The sequence below is a fragment of the Polyodon spathula genome, chromosome 45, assembly GCF_017654505.1.
Source record: "Polyodon spathula isolate WHYD16114869_AA chromosome 45, ASM1765450v1, whole genome shotgun sequence".
Lineage (NCBI taxonomy): Eukaryota > Metazoa > Chordata > Actinopteri > Acipenseriformes > Polyodontidae > Polyodon > Polyodon spathula.
In genome coordinates, this window is record NC_054578.1 from 218,558 (window position 1) to 234,745 (window position 16,188).

The 16,188-nt window shown below is 39.6% G+C and overlaps 1 protein-coding gene across 1 annotated transcript; it reads left to right on the plus strand.

The window, feature by feature from the left end:
- Window positions 1-435: 435 nt before the first annotated feature.
- On the plus strand, window positions 436-7,961 carry LOC121305952 (zinc finger protein 135-like). Its single transcript, XM_041237656.1, has 3 exons — window positions 436-528; window positions 4,818-5,258; window positions 5,615-7,961. The coding sequence occupies exons 1-3, from the start codon at window positions 468-470 to the stop codon at window positions 6,397-6,399; spliced, it is 1,287 nt and encodes a 428-aa protein (XP_041093590.1). The 5' UTR covers window positions 436-467; the 3' UTR covers window positions 6,400-7,961.
- The last annotated feature ends 8,227 nt before the right edge of the window (window positions 7,962-16,188 follow it).

The following is a 16,188-nucleotide window of genomic DNA, read 5'->3' on the forward strand; positions in this document are numbered from 1 at the left end:
GGACGGGTGTGCGGGGTTTTGAGTTGATTTGTTTTCTTTATGGCTCCAGAAAGCGGTGTGCGGATTGTATTGGTGCAGTAGCTCGCTGTGTCGCTGCTGCCTGCCATCAAGTGCTGATTGAATACAAACACATTTCCAAATATTATTATTAATACAAGCCCGAATAAGGATATAAAAGTCTGAAACTAAACTCAGCGAGGATGGACTTCAGCGTGTCCGTTTCGCTCTTGCAAGACGAGCTCGGCTCTGCCATCGAGCACGCAGTGAAAGCGGCTGTAGACACCGTCTTGTGGGAAATCACAAGAGTTGTGGGCAGTAAATTGAACGAGTTTCAGATTGCAATGGCTGGGAAGGAGAAAGAGAATGAAAGGCTGAAGCTGAGATTGGAAATATCAGAGAGCGAGTTGAAAGCGGTGCGGGAATGCATGAGCGCTGCAGATGCGGACAGTAACCAACCTCTCAGAAACATGAACCCCGACTGGAGTGAACAAGACTGCCGCAGGAACGGGAACCAGGGATCAGTCAAAGGTAAATTGTAATAATGTTACGGTTTTATGTACCTTTCAGTCATTTATTAAAAATGCAATTCAATGCACGTTGTTAGTTGCATGGGATACATTTGTTAAAGTCCCATCGACCCTGGCTAGCACTATGCAGGTATTTTGTGGTAAGCACACTCAGTCTGACCGGTGTAATGCTATTTTCAGATACGTGTTAAAAATGGTACACACCACACTGCTCATGGGGAACACCTATTCAAATCTAGCATGTTATGCTGTGTGCGGGTTTATACATGGTTTTTAATATTTATTTATTGATTGATTGATTTATTGCATTGATATTGCCCTTTTTATACAAAAGTATCACAAAGCACAAAAGAACAAACCACAACACATTTGTGTAGCATGTCACACACACACACACAACTGACACAATCAGTCCATTTCAATAACAGTATACACGCAGGGGGGGGGGGATCCTGCCGGGTTAGCCTTTCTACGCATGCGCGGATCTTAGCCCCTAAAGGCAAGGTTCTCTGGAGATTCACCCAAAATTAGAGGATGCCATCTGCATTGTTCTGAGAAACTAAAACAGGTTTTGCATTGCAGACAGTAACTTTTTGTTTAAATATGTTGTCATCTTATTTATCGAAGTGTATCGCAGACAGTATTTTTTTTGTTTAAAAAGGTGACATTAATCGTAATGCATATGCACGTTTACTTTGTATTATAAATACATTTTATCTTTAGGAAATTGCTCGCTGTATTTTAGTGTTTTTAAAATAAATAAATATTTGAAACATGGTTTGGTCGGTATAATTTGTGTGTCCAGCAAATCAGTGTTAATAAGTGTTGACCTAGGCTCACTTTAATAAAGTTATATAGTTTTCATGGTAAACTGCTCGGTGACTTTGAATCTTTTCAATATATTGAGTGGGAAAGTGGGTACAAACAAATTTCTTCATGTAGAGAATAATGTTTTTGACGTTGTAATCAAGTCTACGTGGGATATCTAAACCTGTTAATGTAGAAAACGTGCACGTTTTTAGTGGAAGATGCTGTTTTAAGGTGTGTGTATAATTTGAGATGCACAAAACGATTGGCTTCCTATACATACCGTCCTAAAGTGCAGTTATATTCTTTATATGAACATCTGTAATCCGAGTTGACAGGGTGGATGTACTCGCACAGCACCAAATACTGTACCAATAATTCAGATAGCTCTCCTATTTAATATAGTACCCTGTGCAAATCTCTGATCCTCACTTCTACAGTAAAAGTCCCCACTCATCAGTCGTATTTCAGGAAAGATAAAACGTCATATCACAGGTTATACTTTTTACTTGTCGGTTATTATGTGAAATTCCGTGTGAGAACTTGCTCATAACGATATCTGATTTGATTTAATGTTTTACACCAGATCTCATGAATCAAATATAAAGATATCATGAATATAATGTAGATATCATACAGTAATACTTATGTCTATATACATTTCTCAATAACAAAGATATTAAAAAAATACACTTATTAAAACAAAGCAATACACACAATGCATGTACACAATTCAAAATATACAAATCAATATATACAGTAAAAGCAAGGCTGTAGGGATGGGTATGGGAAGGGAAGGATGCATTGACAGGCGGTGTGGTTCAATTCCATGCTGGAGGTTCTCCAGGAATATGTCTTTACCGTGTCATTCATATGGACAGCACCACACCTAAAAAGACACCCTGGTTTAATTTCACGATGCCGAATTGAAAGAATGTCTCTTCTCAGTAATTGAAACAGCATGGACCCGTCCTTTGACTGTGTTACTATAAGCTATTCCTGAGATTTCTTTCATGCTTATTAAATATTACAGTTTTCATTCTTTTTGAAAGTGTGAAAGTGTATTTCATCGCTCGTTTTAATCTCTCCGAGTGAAGAATGGCACTCCTTGTAACAGAGAAACTATCTGTACAAATTAAGCATTTGATTGCGAGAGAAGTGTTGACCGGCATTTCCAAACTGGCTGATAGCTTTCAACACTGTCTTATGAGCGCAGTATATAATTGCACATCAAAATAAATCGCAAGACAAACGCATAATGGTTTCTGATACAATATGTCAACACATACAGGTTATACATGTATTTATTTATCTTTCGCTGTATTATTTGTACGAAGAAAACCTGATATAAATATCCACGGAGATTACAAATTTAAAATGACAACTCTGGTGAGAGTTTACCACGTCTTTGTAAACTGGGAATTAAATAATAGATCATATGTTGAATTAGAAACTGTTATTACATTTTAAACACAAATATAATTGCACATAAAAATAAATCGCACGACAAATGATAAATTATTTCTGCTTATGTCATAACCCATATACAAAATAATGCATGGATTGTGTTTATTTCTCTTTCGCTAATACTTGCAAATATATTGCAAGCACATGTACAAAGAAAACCTATACTATAAAGTAGCCAGCGATTAAATGTAAAGTTTGTAAACTACAGGTAGCCTAAAGTTAACCGATTATTAAATAATAATATGACAAACCTGTTATTAATATTACAGCGACGTGTTTCCGGTGTTTACCACATATACTGCAGCTTTAATAACGATCCTGACAACATTAAGAGTAAATCGGTTTAGTCTTCAATCGCAATCCCAGTCTGTTCTCAGTGAAGCACACAGACAGAAAGTCGACGGCTCAACCTGGCCTTTAAGCTCCAAGATTCGCGCATGCGCAGAAAGGCTCAAAAAGGCAAATGCTGACTTATTTCACTGCTAACTTATTTCCTGCGACACCGGTACTCATCTGTACTCGGTACCGGGACATTAAATCTGCTTTTCATCCAAAGTAAAACATAAACAAACAAAAAATAAATATTAGGGATGGGAATTTCGAGTAATTTAGTGCTTGAGTACTCAAGCCTTAAAAGAGTACTCAAAGCTAATGCCAGGCAATTATTATTCTTCATAAGCGCCACAAACATGACCACATTAACACTAGAACCGCAGCCAGCAGCCATTATAACGGTACATTTCAAACAACATCAGTATTTAGATGAAGACAAACTGTCAGATACAACTCAAAAGCTTTATTCAAGCACGTCATATCAAACACCTGCACGGCCAAAACACTGTATTTAACTGAACAATTAAACACACAAGGGTTTATTTTCTCACTTACCACATATAAAACACTACTTGAAAAAATGAACATTTCAAAAGAAACTAGTGTGTAAACAGGTGTATGTACAGACAAGACTGTAAGAACAAAAGTAGTTTCTAATTTAAAAGGAAAGTAACATGTCAGCTCTTCTGCCGAAGCTCTGTGGCTAGCTTCAAGATGACATGGGTCGAGCTGATCCTTACTCCAAAACTGTGTTTAACTTCACTGATTGTTTATAGGCCATTGTGTTAAGGTAATATGTTAACTTTCCCTGGTTTTAGTCAGAATTCTAGTCTGTATTCTTCAAGCTGCAAGCGGGTTGGGATACCAGCCAAAAGTGCATTAAGGTAATCAATTCTAGATGAAACAAAGGCATGCATTCGACCTGGCATCAGATACAGAATTGGTCTATTTCTCAAATGGTAAAAAAAAAAAAAAAAAAAACTTTAGAGAATAGTATGCATATTTATCATATGCAACGTTGGGTATTCCAATTTGTTTATTTCTCATTTTGTCTTGTTTGACCTTGAAATTGACCTTGATTCTTTTGTTTGAACCTTTTGTTTTGGCCCCTGTGCCGTGTTTTTGTTCCTGTGTTTATTAGTTTTTTGTTTAATAAGTGTGCATCAGTGCTTTAACTGCAGTTTCCTTGTCTCTGTCTCTCTTGCCAATAACATGTGGCACCCCCTACAGACTCAGAGTAGGACTGCGGTTGGGGGAAAAAAATTAAATAAACACACGTCACAAACCCGCACCCCAATCTCCTTTAACCAACAAAGGGGTTTTCCTCCCTTTATATACATGTGGCCACTTCCCAGTTAGCACTCAATTATCTGATTGGGACATGGCCAAATCTGTGATTGCTGTCAGGGATAGATTTAACCCCGTCCCTGCCAAACTTGCATCTGTTTACACCGGCATGGGCTACCGCCCTAACACACCCACAGTTTTCAACTCCCAGGCCAAATTATGATCTGCAATACCTTGGTACCTGTTAGGATCCTCTTGAAACTGGAACTGAATAAGTCTCTCAATGAGGTGAATATCCATGGTGTATTATTTCATGAGTATAAACTCCCCAAAATGACACTCCTGTATGTATCTGTGTGATGAGAGTTAAAACTTGTAGCATTTTGTTTCCCACAGATAATACAGAGAGGCAGACTTTCACTGGAGCAGATGAGGGGCCAAGGGTAGAAGCTGTTTACACACGAGGGGGGATCTTTCATCATGAACAGAGTGCAAGTTTAATGCAGGTTACAGAGCAGACGTCTTTGCAAGGTAAAGAAGCCCCAGGAATTGAGTCTGTCCACATTAAAGAAGAGGCCCCTGAATTTGAACTTGTCCACATTAAAGAAGAGGTCCCTGAACTGCAACCTGTCAATACACTGGAACAGAATATAGTCAAGCTGGGATCTAGCCATTGTGAGGATTGTCCTCTTGAATCATTCTGCATGTCTGTCTCTGAAGACACTTGTTCAAGTGTTGCAGAAGAGGGCACTGTGCTTGGGTCCATTCATGGGAAACATCACACCCCTGAAGATGGAAAGAAGGAAGGAATAAAACATCATGCACTAGCAGCACAACGTGAGTAGAGTGTCAGTTGTGTAAGAATTGCATGTTTTAATGAAGGGTTGAAAGCTCATTTTTATTCACAATTACCATCATTTGCCTGCCTGAGTTACAAAAACTTGCATTACAGTAGAGTGGTAATACATTGAATTGGAATAAACTGTTGATTGTACAGCACATAGAACATGGGATAATCAACATGATTTTTTTTCAAGTTCTTGAGTAGCTCTAGTCTGTATGTTTGCACTCTGACAAACTTGTCTTTTATAATGTTCTGATTTTTAACAGTGATGGTTGTGAGGTGGAGCCTTGCAAGAAAGTGATTTAATGCTGTGCAGTAACCTTTGTTTCTCTTTCCTGCGCTTCTAAAGCAGATACAGGAAGACACAACTCCACTGCAGCACCCCAGGGAAAAATCTCTTCTGATGGCAAAATGCAGCATAAGAAACACAGAGAGTCGTCACCCCAAGATGAATATGTGAAGAAACTGAAAACACACTCGGTTCAAAATCTTTCTGTACAAGACAGCAGTTCACTTGCTCTGGGTTATATAGTGACTCCACATCCTGAGGGTGTTTACAGTTCTGCAACCCAGGGCAACTTCATTCCCCTACAAACTCCCCAGCAGATTCCTTCAGAGGAGATCTTTTATCACTGTACTGAGTGTGGCACCAATTTCAGTGACCTGGGAAATCTGAAAGCACACCAACAGTTTCATAAAGAACAGAAACCCCATCACTGTACTGAATGTGGAAAAAGCTTCAGGTGGGTAGGTGGGCTTATAACCCACCAGCGTATTCACACAGGAGAGAAGCCCTATCTGTGTACTGAGTGTGGGAAGAGTTTTAATCACAAATTCGGCCTTCAGTCACACCAGCTAATTCACACGGGAGAGAAACCGTTTCACTGCGCTGATTGTGGGAAGAGATTCAGAGATGCAGTGAAGTTAAAAGAACACCAGCGAATTCACACGGGAGAGAAGCCTTATGAATGTCCTGTATGTGGGAAGGGTTTCAGTCGGAGAGACCACCTTAGAATACACCACAAAATCCACACAGGAGAGAAGCCTTTTGAGTGTACTGACTGCGGGAAGAGATTTATAGAGTCAAATAAACTGAAGAGACACCGTCGAGTTCACAGAGATTTAATCAGTTAGGACACTTGAAAATAAATAAATAAATAAATAAATATAATAATATTCAGTTTACAGAATGAAAGCGTCTCCTCCAGAACACCAAAACAGACCCATGTTTTTCTCTTGTCAGTTTATATTGCAGGTAAATGTTAAAATATGTGTAATTATAATAAAATGTATGTAAAATGATTAACAATTCATAGCCTGTAATGTATATTATAGCCCTGTGATCTACAGCGCCTAGATAGTTTGAGAGTTATGTGTGAATATACTGCAACACATGGGAAAGCAGCAGGACGACGGTTACTATTCAAGGAGCAGGTGTCCTTGTAACTGGTTTATTCCTCAGTGCAGTGGCTGCATTGACCGGCGTGCCTGTCAGGACAGTCCTGGGAGTTCCTGGAATGGTGACATTTGCAGAAAGCCATCAGCAGGAAGCTATAGCTGCAGCACACAGACGTGTGTCATGCATTGTGATGAGTAGGGCCCTGTGTTTTACATGACTTGTTTTTAACCTGTAATTTGGTCCTGAAGACACAAGATGTCGCTATTACCTCCACTGCAAGCCACATAGTGAGAAATAATTAAACAATCATCTCATTAGGCCACTTTAACCATTTTAATTGGTCATCCCATTACTGCAAGGCATGCATATGCAGATTAATAAACAGAACAGTGTAGACGGCTACTGATGTGAATTTAACCCCTCACATCCCTGTGAACACCTAGACAGGATTTTAAAACAGTTTTCTTTTCAGTATTTCAGAGAACTGAAAAGTGGAAATACATTATTATAGGTTTTAATTTACCAGAACACTTTTATGCAAATCATTTTGTAAGAACAAATCATTTTGTTTTTGTGCATCTGAATGGGCGCAAGTATGTATTTAATCAACAGAAGGGAAGGTGTTGTTTCTTTAATGGATTGCCCTATTCTGGCACCGATCTCTGAACAGTATAGATCAGCGGTTCTCAAACTATGGGGCGGTGTGTCCTTTTCTTTTTTTGGAGGTTGGATGATTTGAAAAAAATAACAAATTATTATACTTTTAAATGTATTATATTTAAAAATAACAAATAAAATAACGCAAAAAGTTTTTGTTTGACATGCTAATGTTCCTTAGCAACTTTGAAACGTCACATGTACATTGCGTGGTTCCCCCTCCTCACCCCCCCAAGTAAACTTAAACTCTGACAGGAGCGCGCTTACAGTGAGAAACAGCTTCAATGAGAAATGGGTCGTTTTGTGACAAAGGGAGAAAAACGTACAAGGCAAGCCGAAGCGAGGGCAGCAGCGGTGCTTCCAGCAAATTGCAGAAGCCGAAAATATGAGGACGCATATTTACAACTGGGCTTTACATTGAGCAGGTCCAGCAGTGCGTCGAGCCTCGGTGTGTTTTATGCGGAGAAAGAATGGTAAACCACAGCCCTGCAAGCTACGCCGGCATCTCAGAACGAGACACCCTACCTTTCTCTCTAAACCTGTAAAGTATTTTCAGAGGAAGCTCAATGAATTTCTTTCTTTCTTTATTGCATTTGTATGGCGTTTTTTGTAGAAAGTATCGCAAAGCACTGTACAGTACATAGCAGGAAAAAAGAACAAACCACGATGCGTTTGTATAGCATATCACACATACAACTGCCACAATCAGACCGTTTAAATAACAGATTTAAATAACAGTATACACAACGTAATACAAAAGCAGCAAGTTACATTAAAACCCATTAAAATAAGAAAGTTAACAGGACAAAAAAAAAAAAAAAAAAACATATTTGAGCTGCTTACATTTGTACTCTTTGAATTAATACTTCTGAAACTCCTACTGCTTTATATTGAACAAATGCCTTCTTTTTTATTCATTTTTTTTTGTTCTTTGAATATAATGTAAAAAAAAATGTTTTTCATATAGAACAATTTTCTCCTTGTGCATTATATACTGAGCATCAAAAGAAACATCACTTATATTTGAGCATCAAAAGAAATGTATCACTTGTATTTGGATAAAATTCTCCAGATGTGATTGAAAAACGACAAACCTTTTCAGAGCAGGTGCAGGGACTTTTTTTATTGTGCTGATTAACAATTGACGTCACAAAGGTGCTGCAAAATGATCTGTCGATTTTGGGCAGGTGTTGTGACTCTTGGTCTCCCAGTTTGTGGCCTGTCGTTGACGGAGTGTGTCTGGTTATACCGTCTTGCCAGGTTTGAAATTGCTGGCTGTGAGCGCCCAGAACGGCGAGCCACAGCACACTGCCCTAGTCCAGCCTGCAACATGCCGATCGCACGAAGCTGCCGCTCTCTTGACAGACGTGGCATGCTGTTTTTTTTCTGTGATTTTTTTTTTTTTTACTGCTTTTATTCAAGCTTGCAATTCACCAGCTGAAAGTGTTCCGATTTCCCTAATTAAGTGCACGTGCTTCAGTCATAGCCACTCAAGAGTGTCATGGGCAAGGATGAATGATCAGATCATTAAAAAGAAACCAAAAACATGTCAATATCCATCATTTATATAACTTACTTTGTTATAATAGTGATAAGTGTCTTTTGATGCTTGGTATGCTTTGATATTAAACTTAAGCATTGCCAGTTGGTGAACCTGCTCTTCTTTCATGGGCTGACGTTGCTCTATGAAAAAGAAGCACTTCTTTCAACATCCACAGAATTGGTAACAACTGACATATTGGCCTTTGTTGCTAAATTGGGAAGCAGTTCTGCATTTCAGTCGAACAAATTCCACTACCGTTTTCTTTTGCTTATAATTCATATCCCTCCATTTCTGATTGACAGTAAGCATCAACCCTGCAATACAATCTAAAGGGAGGGTTTATTTATCCAAACTGCGAGCCCTGCGTCTAAATAGGGGGCAGGGCAAAGCCTTGCTTGTAGATAAAAGCATGGTGTTTCTTTATGTAAGAGCGGTGTTTTATTTATGTAATATTTGGGGTGATTGAATGTATTGGTTTATGATTTGAATGTGATCTGGCAGAGGCGGTGTTAGCAGCTCATCTCTGCCAGATAGCTTGTGAGAATGAGTGATCGGCAGTTAGTAATTACTGACATAATCTGAAAAAAAAACAACGTGTTTGCCATATTTTATGGAAATCAAAAAAGAAGAAAAAAAGCACATACAATAAAGCAAAGAGAGTTCATTTTTTTAAAACTCTACAGCACTGACTATTGGATGCCATATTTAAAAATATACATTAAATATAGTTATGGCCAAAACATATAAATGTATTTAATCACATTAGTGTTACTAACATTTGCCTAGCAGAATGAGATTCTAGTTGTGCATTGGGATTCAAATTAGCATTGGAGCTGCACTAGGCTTGGTGCATTTTGCCACAGGGTAATTTTTAGAAACGTGTTTTTCACCAAAATGTTGTGATTTTAAAACGTATCCACATCATAGTTTAAGAACTAAAGACACTTCTCCAGACCATGATTGACCAGAGAGTGATGAGGGAGAGTAGCAGCCCTTGGGCGGCCCCGGTGGTCCTTGTAAAGAAGAAGGACGGGTCTTGGCATTTCTCTGTCAATTATCGGAAGTTGAATGCTCTGACACATGAAGACGCATACCCTCTGCCCTGGACTGAAGAATCGTTGGCCAACCTTACCAAGGAAGAGCCACACCAGTCCCCAGTGACCGAAAAAGAGCTGCCCCAGTCCCCAGCAACCGAAGAAGAGCCTAATCAGACCTCAGCGACCATAGGATAGCAGCACCAGACCCTCAGCGACCAGAGGAGAGCCACACCAGTCTCCAGCAACCAAAAGAGCCTTATCAGTCCCTAGTGACCAAAGGAGAGTTGCGTCTGTCCTCAGCGACCAAGGGAGAGCTGCACCACTTCCCAGCCACCGAGGGAGAGCCGCACCAGTGCCCAATGATAGAGGGAGACTGCCCACTGCTCCCACCTCCACTGCCAGGAGGAGACCAGCCGCTGCTCCCACCTTCACCTCCAGGAGGAGAGTATCTGCTGCGTCCTCCTTCTCTGCCAGGGGGAGACTACATGCTGCTCCTGCCTTTACCACCAGGAGGAGACTACCCACTGCTCCTACCTCCACCACCAGGGGAAGAAGAGCTGCCACTACCTCTACCACTAGAGAGAGATGGCCTGCAGCTCATACCACCAAAGGGAAATTACCTCAGCTCCCACCTCCACTACCACCAGGAGGAGACTACCCACTGCTCCTACCTCCACCACCAGGGGAAGAAGAGCTGCCACTACCTCTACCACTAGAGAGGAAGACGGACCAGGGGAGAAGACAGTGGTACCTCTAGTCCCTATTCAGATGCTGTCTCATAACCACCGAGGGTAACCTTACCATCCTGTTACTCCCGACACCACCACCAGAGGAGCTGAATCTACCTCCTGTCGTCACCTCCCAAGGATCAACTGCCTGAGCCTGCTCATCATCACCTGAGGAAGCCAGTTCGTCATCGCCCAGGGAGGCCTGCTCACCATCACCCAGGGATGAGTCTGGCGAGGCGTGCAAAGAAAAGAACACCATGCCTACTGTCAAGCATGGAGGTGGTCATATCCGTCTACAGGTCTGTTTTCCACCACGGCAGAGGAAATTTAGTTCCAATAAATGGTAAAATGGATTCCATAGCATACCAAGAGATATTGGCCAATCACTTGAAACCCTCCGCTACAAAACTTGGTTTAAAACACAACTGGTCTTTCGAACACAACAATGATCCAAAGCAGACATCAAAACCTACTTCAGAATGGTTAAGAAATAATAAAATCAAGATTCTGGAATGGCCTTGTCAAAGTCCCGATCTAAATCCGATTGAGAATCTTTGATATTAGAAGAAAGCTGAACACGAGAGAGAAGTCCTGAATTTGAATGAACTCTAACAATTCTGTGTTGAAGAATGGTCATAGATCACTAAAGAATCATGCCAAAAGCCCATTGACAAATATCCTAATCATTTAAAAGAGATTATTATTGCTAAAGGTGCCTCAGCTAGTTATTAATTTTATTTTCAACAGGTTACAAGAATTAAATCTCTTCAACCTTGTGACAGGGATGGCTATAGTGGTGACGTCTGGCCAGAAACAGGAACAAAAAACAAATGCACTAGCTGGTCTCCCCGAACCGAACCATGCCAACTCAAAGAGCCTTGAGTGTATGCTACCGCCACTGTTGTGGGTCGACAGTGGCAACATGGAAACCCTGTGCAGGATCGCAGTGACACAGACGGGACTGTCGTCGCTCCAAATGTGGAGCTGGACTCTTGGGCAGACTTTGGGGACAAAAAGAGACTACGGTGGAGGCAATGTAGCGGGACCGGATGCAGAGATAGCGTCCAAAAGAATAAAAATAACTCATCTGAAAGCAGCGTGTCTTCTCCATTTCCTGCCTCCGGCAAAAAGCTGCAATATCTTTAAAACCTACCTGAGGTGACAAAGGTCTAAACAGCAGAACATTAGCAGCTAGTGAGATCTGGCTGCTATATTAAACGTTTAGTATTACTTTCAAGTAAGTGAAAATAATAAATATAATGTATATGTATCCACATGTTTAATGTACAGTAATGGAATAGTACAGTCAGTGTATAATAATAATTCTAAGATTATGTGGTAAATATTTCTAAGTGTGAGAGAATGACTCTTCTCACAGCTAATGTAGGGCAGTGGAAAGCTAATCCTCTTGAAATGTACAACTACTGCTAATTCACAGATCACGTCAGTCATAAAGCATGCTGCTGAGCACAGGTGGGTGAGACTGACGTTTTCTAGGCCAAGCCTCAAGTATTTCTTAAAGAGGCAAAACACAGGAGGAAACGAGCCAAGATTCAGCTTTTTTATTGAGACAACAAATAAGCTGCTGTTGCAAATTAAAATGATCCTGTCTCTACCTCAGCACATTAACTATTCCAATGTGTACACTGTATTCTGTGACGATTATAATGATTGCACCGTGCCTCTGTTATTATTGGATTATAATATATAGTGATATTGATGCGATCCAGTCATCTGAAATGTCTGTCATTCGATTTTTTAGTAGCTAAGAAGCACTGTGCTGAAGTTTGCTTGTAGTTTGTTTGCAGCGCACTGTATGGCACACCCAGGTTTAGCTATATGTCATGCACCAAGCGTTACAGATTGCCCCGATCGCTAACCAGGGATTTAATATTGCTGGGGCGGGACTCAAAGAGGGAAGAGCTCGAAGGGTCTGAGAAAGACATAGGAGTGAGACGAAGGGAAGCAGCTGTTAGGCAAACCCTAATAAAAGTTTTTATTAAATCTGTGTTTGTCCTGTAGAGGCTAGCTAGTGAAGGTCTAGGAAGCGACAGTGTACTGGTGAGCCTGGGGATTTTGTCTGTTCTCATTAGTGCCTGCTGCAAACGCAAATCTCAGGAGTAAACTGGCTATACTAGCTACTGTGCAATTCTGTAGGTTGGTAAAATTGTTTTTCTTTTTGTAATGTTTTAATTAAACAAGCTGATGTGGGTTCATTGCTGAAATGTTTTTATTCTGTTTCATGTTTTGAATAGTAACTAGTAGTTTTCATACCTTATTGTTTATTGGCACAGGGTCTGTGTACTAATTGTGTTCTTTTGTTTACAGACTATTTGGGATTGTCACTTTTTTGTTTTGTTCACTTGATTTTAGTTTTGTTTGACTTTTGGCTTGATGTGGTTTATTATTAATAATAATAATAATTGATAATAAAGTGATTTGTAGATTAATTTGTGTGGTTCGAGTCATGTATTACTGCATTTATTATCTTAAAGTGTTTAATTAGCTTTGATTTATTTAGCATTTGAGTTTTTTTTTTTTATTTTGTAGTATATTTGTTTTATATTCTTAAGTCTGTTTCACAAGGACTACAGCTGTGCCCAACCTGTAATTGGAAATCAGCTTGCTGCTTTTAAAGACTACTTTTAAAAGACATGCATTCTGTTATGAACGCATTGTTGTTTTATACAAGCCTCTGGTGTGTGTATTCTTTCATTAAGAACATAAGAACATAAGAAAGTTTACAAACGAGAGCAGGCCATTCGGCCCATCTTGCTCGTTTGGTTGTTAGTAGCTTATTGATCCCAAAATCTCATCAAGCAGCTTCTTGAAGGATCCCAGGGTGTCAGCTTCAACAACATTACTGGGGAGTTGATTCCAGACCCTCACAATTCTCTGTGTAAAAAAGTGTCTCCTATTTTCTGTTCTGTATGCCCCTTTGTCTAAACTCCATTTGTGACCCCTGGTCCTTGTTTCTTTTTTCAGGCTGAAAAAGTCCCTTGGGTCAACACTGTCAATACCTTTTAGAATTTTGAATGCTTGAATTAGGTCGCCACGTAGTCTTCTTTGTTCAAGACTGAACAGATTCAATTCTTTTAGCCTGTCTGCATATGAAACAGTCTAGGTACACTCTACTTCTACTCTAGAAGTAGAGTGTACCTATGTAACATGTTTACAGCAACTATTAGGCATACAACTAAGTGGGTGTATGTTTAGGTATGTCGTGTGCATTCTAGTAAAGGAAAGGAGAAGTTGGCATAGGCTTTTCATGGTGTAAAAATGCGCCGTTTCCAGAAGTGCATTTCAACCAGACATCACTCAAAGCCACCGGTAACGCTGTGAGGACCCCAGGCCTGACCCAGAGTGAAAAAGGGACGAAAGCAAGAACGAAACGTGACTGCATGGCTGCGGAAGAGACAGTGGGAGCAAGCTGGTGGTGAGTAAAACTAGACTGTCTCATACAAACGTTACACATTAATCTATTTTTTTAATTTACAAGCACTTATACTGATTAAGTTGAAGCAGCAGGGTTTTTTTGCCACAGTGAACACAAGCAACGCACCGGCCAGCAGCGTAACTTTTATAAAGTGCTCTCTAACAATACATGAGTTGTGTTTAGTTAATAAATGCTTGTGTCTGTTTTTTATGTACTGTAAACTAAACACTCTTTAGAGTAGAGACAATAGCATTACTTATTTTGTGAATAGTGTACAGGCCGGTACTGGTTGTGGGTTTTGATTCATACAAAGTTAACTTTTCTTGGGGTTTCTTTCGCCCTTTCTATGTGTAAACCTTTTTGGGAGGCTAGCAACTCGTATCTCTCCATCACATTATTATTGAAAATGCTTATTTCTTGGTAATTCAAACTAATAAAGAAAGCATCTTGGTTTTAAATTTACCCCAGTAGTCGTGTGTGGTTATTTCCTGTAGGGTATTTCAATTGAGGTAACTGGTTATTATATATTCAATGGCAAAAAATTGTTAAAGTAACGCTAAGGTTTGATTGCAGAAGTCCAAAGGGTTTGGAAATTTCAAGATAAGGAAGCCACACAACTTTAACTCTGCACCCTTGAGTGTATGTTTCCCATCACACTAGACATCACACGTGACACTGGCAATGACATCACTAATCACATGACAAATTCTCCCCGAAGACTGGCCATACAGACATAACACGGCATTCGTTAACACCAGTGATTCTGAAACTATATAGCTAAAGGCAAGAAGCTTGCTTTGGCCCATGGATAAACACTGACCCAGGGCCCCACAGTATCAGGTGACACACGTAAGCGCATAGCACACCTTGGTTCGGGTGTTATAATAATATATAGCAGACTCTGATATTAATGTGATACAGCCATCTGAGATGGCTTTATAAAATTCATCTATCCTGATTGGTCAAAACAGATCACATGTGGTAGCACTTTTCAAAAACGGATAACTCACTAATAGATATTCATACGCCACTAGCGAATAATAATAATAAAAAATAAATAAAACGGCAGCCATATTGGAATATCACAATAAACATGACTTAGTTTATGTAAGTTGTGACCTTTTTTGGGAAAGTGACGTGTACATGTTGTATTGGAGACCAATATAACAATTTTTCTTTATTGGAATAGATTATATTAAGAACATAAAGTTTACAAACGAGGAGGAGGCCATTTGGCCCATCTTGCTCACTTAGTAACTGTGACGAACTCTAATTGAATGATTATTGATTAATTGGGCTCCAGCCACAGGGGATAAAAGCCAGGGGAGAGGCCTGGTTGGGGGATGTTTTTTGTTGGAGAGTTTTTGTGTTTAGAAGAAAGGAGTGTCTTGTTTTAAAAGACTTGGAACCTGACCATTTATTTTGTAAGTTTACTTTGATTATTTGTGTTTGAACCTCTTTCTGTTGGCCTTTGTGCCTGTTTATTTGATTATTTTGTTTAATAAAGAACTTTATTTTTGACTTTACATTGTCTCTGAGCCTCAGCCCTCTGTCATCCTGTCACAGTAACTTATCAGTCTCATCAAGCAGCTTCTTGAAGGACCCCAGGGCTTTCAGCTTCAACAACACTACTGGGGAGTTGGTTCCAGGCTCCCTCAAATCTTGCCCCTTTATCTAATCTCCATTTTTGCTGCCACTGTCCCTTTTATGTTAAATTCATCATGATCTTCTGATATTTCAATATGTACACTTAACATACATCCTCAAATTGCACCAAAATAGCTTTTCTAGAATGAAATCTTTCCACACCTTCCATCGCTTTTAAAATAATTTTTCTATTCATCTTAATGCTAATCCCATATTGATCACTACCCATTTCATTAACCTCTATAGTCCCCTCGCATTTATACATTAACTCCACTGATACGATGGTTAAATCCAACATACTCAGTGTATTGATACACATCCTTTCTTATTATTTAATATACTTCATCATCCCATTACCATCTACAGTAAAACTGCTTCCCCATATTGCATTATGACTGTTAAAGTCTGAACAAATCCTCATTCTTTGCCTTTATCTTTCCATTAATTTTAATATCTCCTTTTACATTAGAGAAATA

Excerpts from the sequence above, each read along its gene's own strand:
- LOC121305952 (XM_041237656.1), top strand. The coding sequence starts at position 468 with ATGAACCCCGACTGGAGTGAACAAGACTGCCGCAGGAACGGGAACCAG. Across the intron at positions 529-4,817 it reads GAACCAGGGATCAGTCAAAG|ATAATACAGAGAGGCAGACT; the intron begins GTAAATTGTAAT and ends TGTTTCCCACAG. Across the intron at positions 5,259-5,614 it reads TCATGCACTAGCAGCACAAC|CAGATACAGGAAGACACAAC; the intron begins GTGAGTAGAGTG and ends GCGCTTCTAAAG.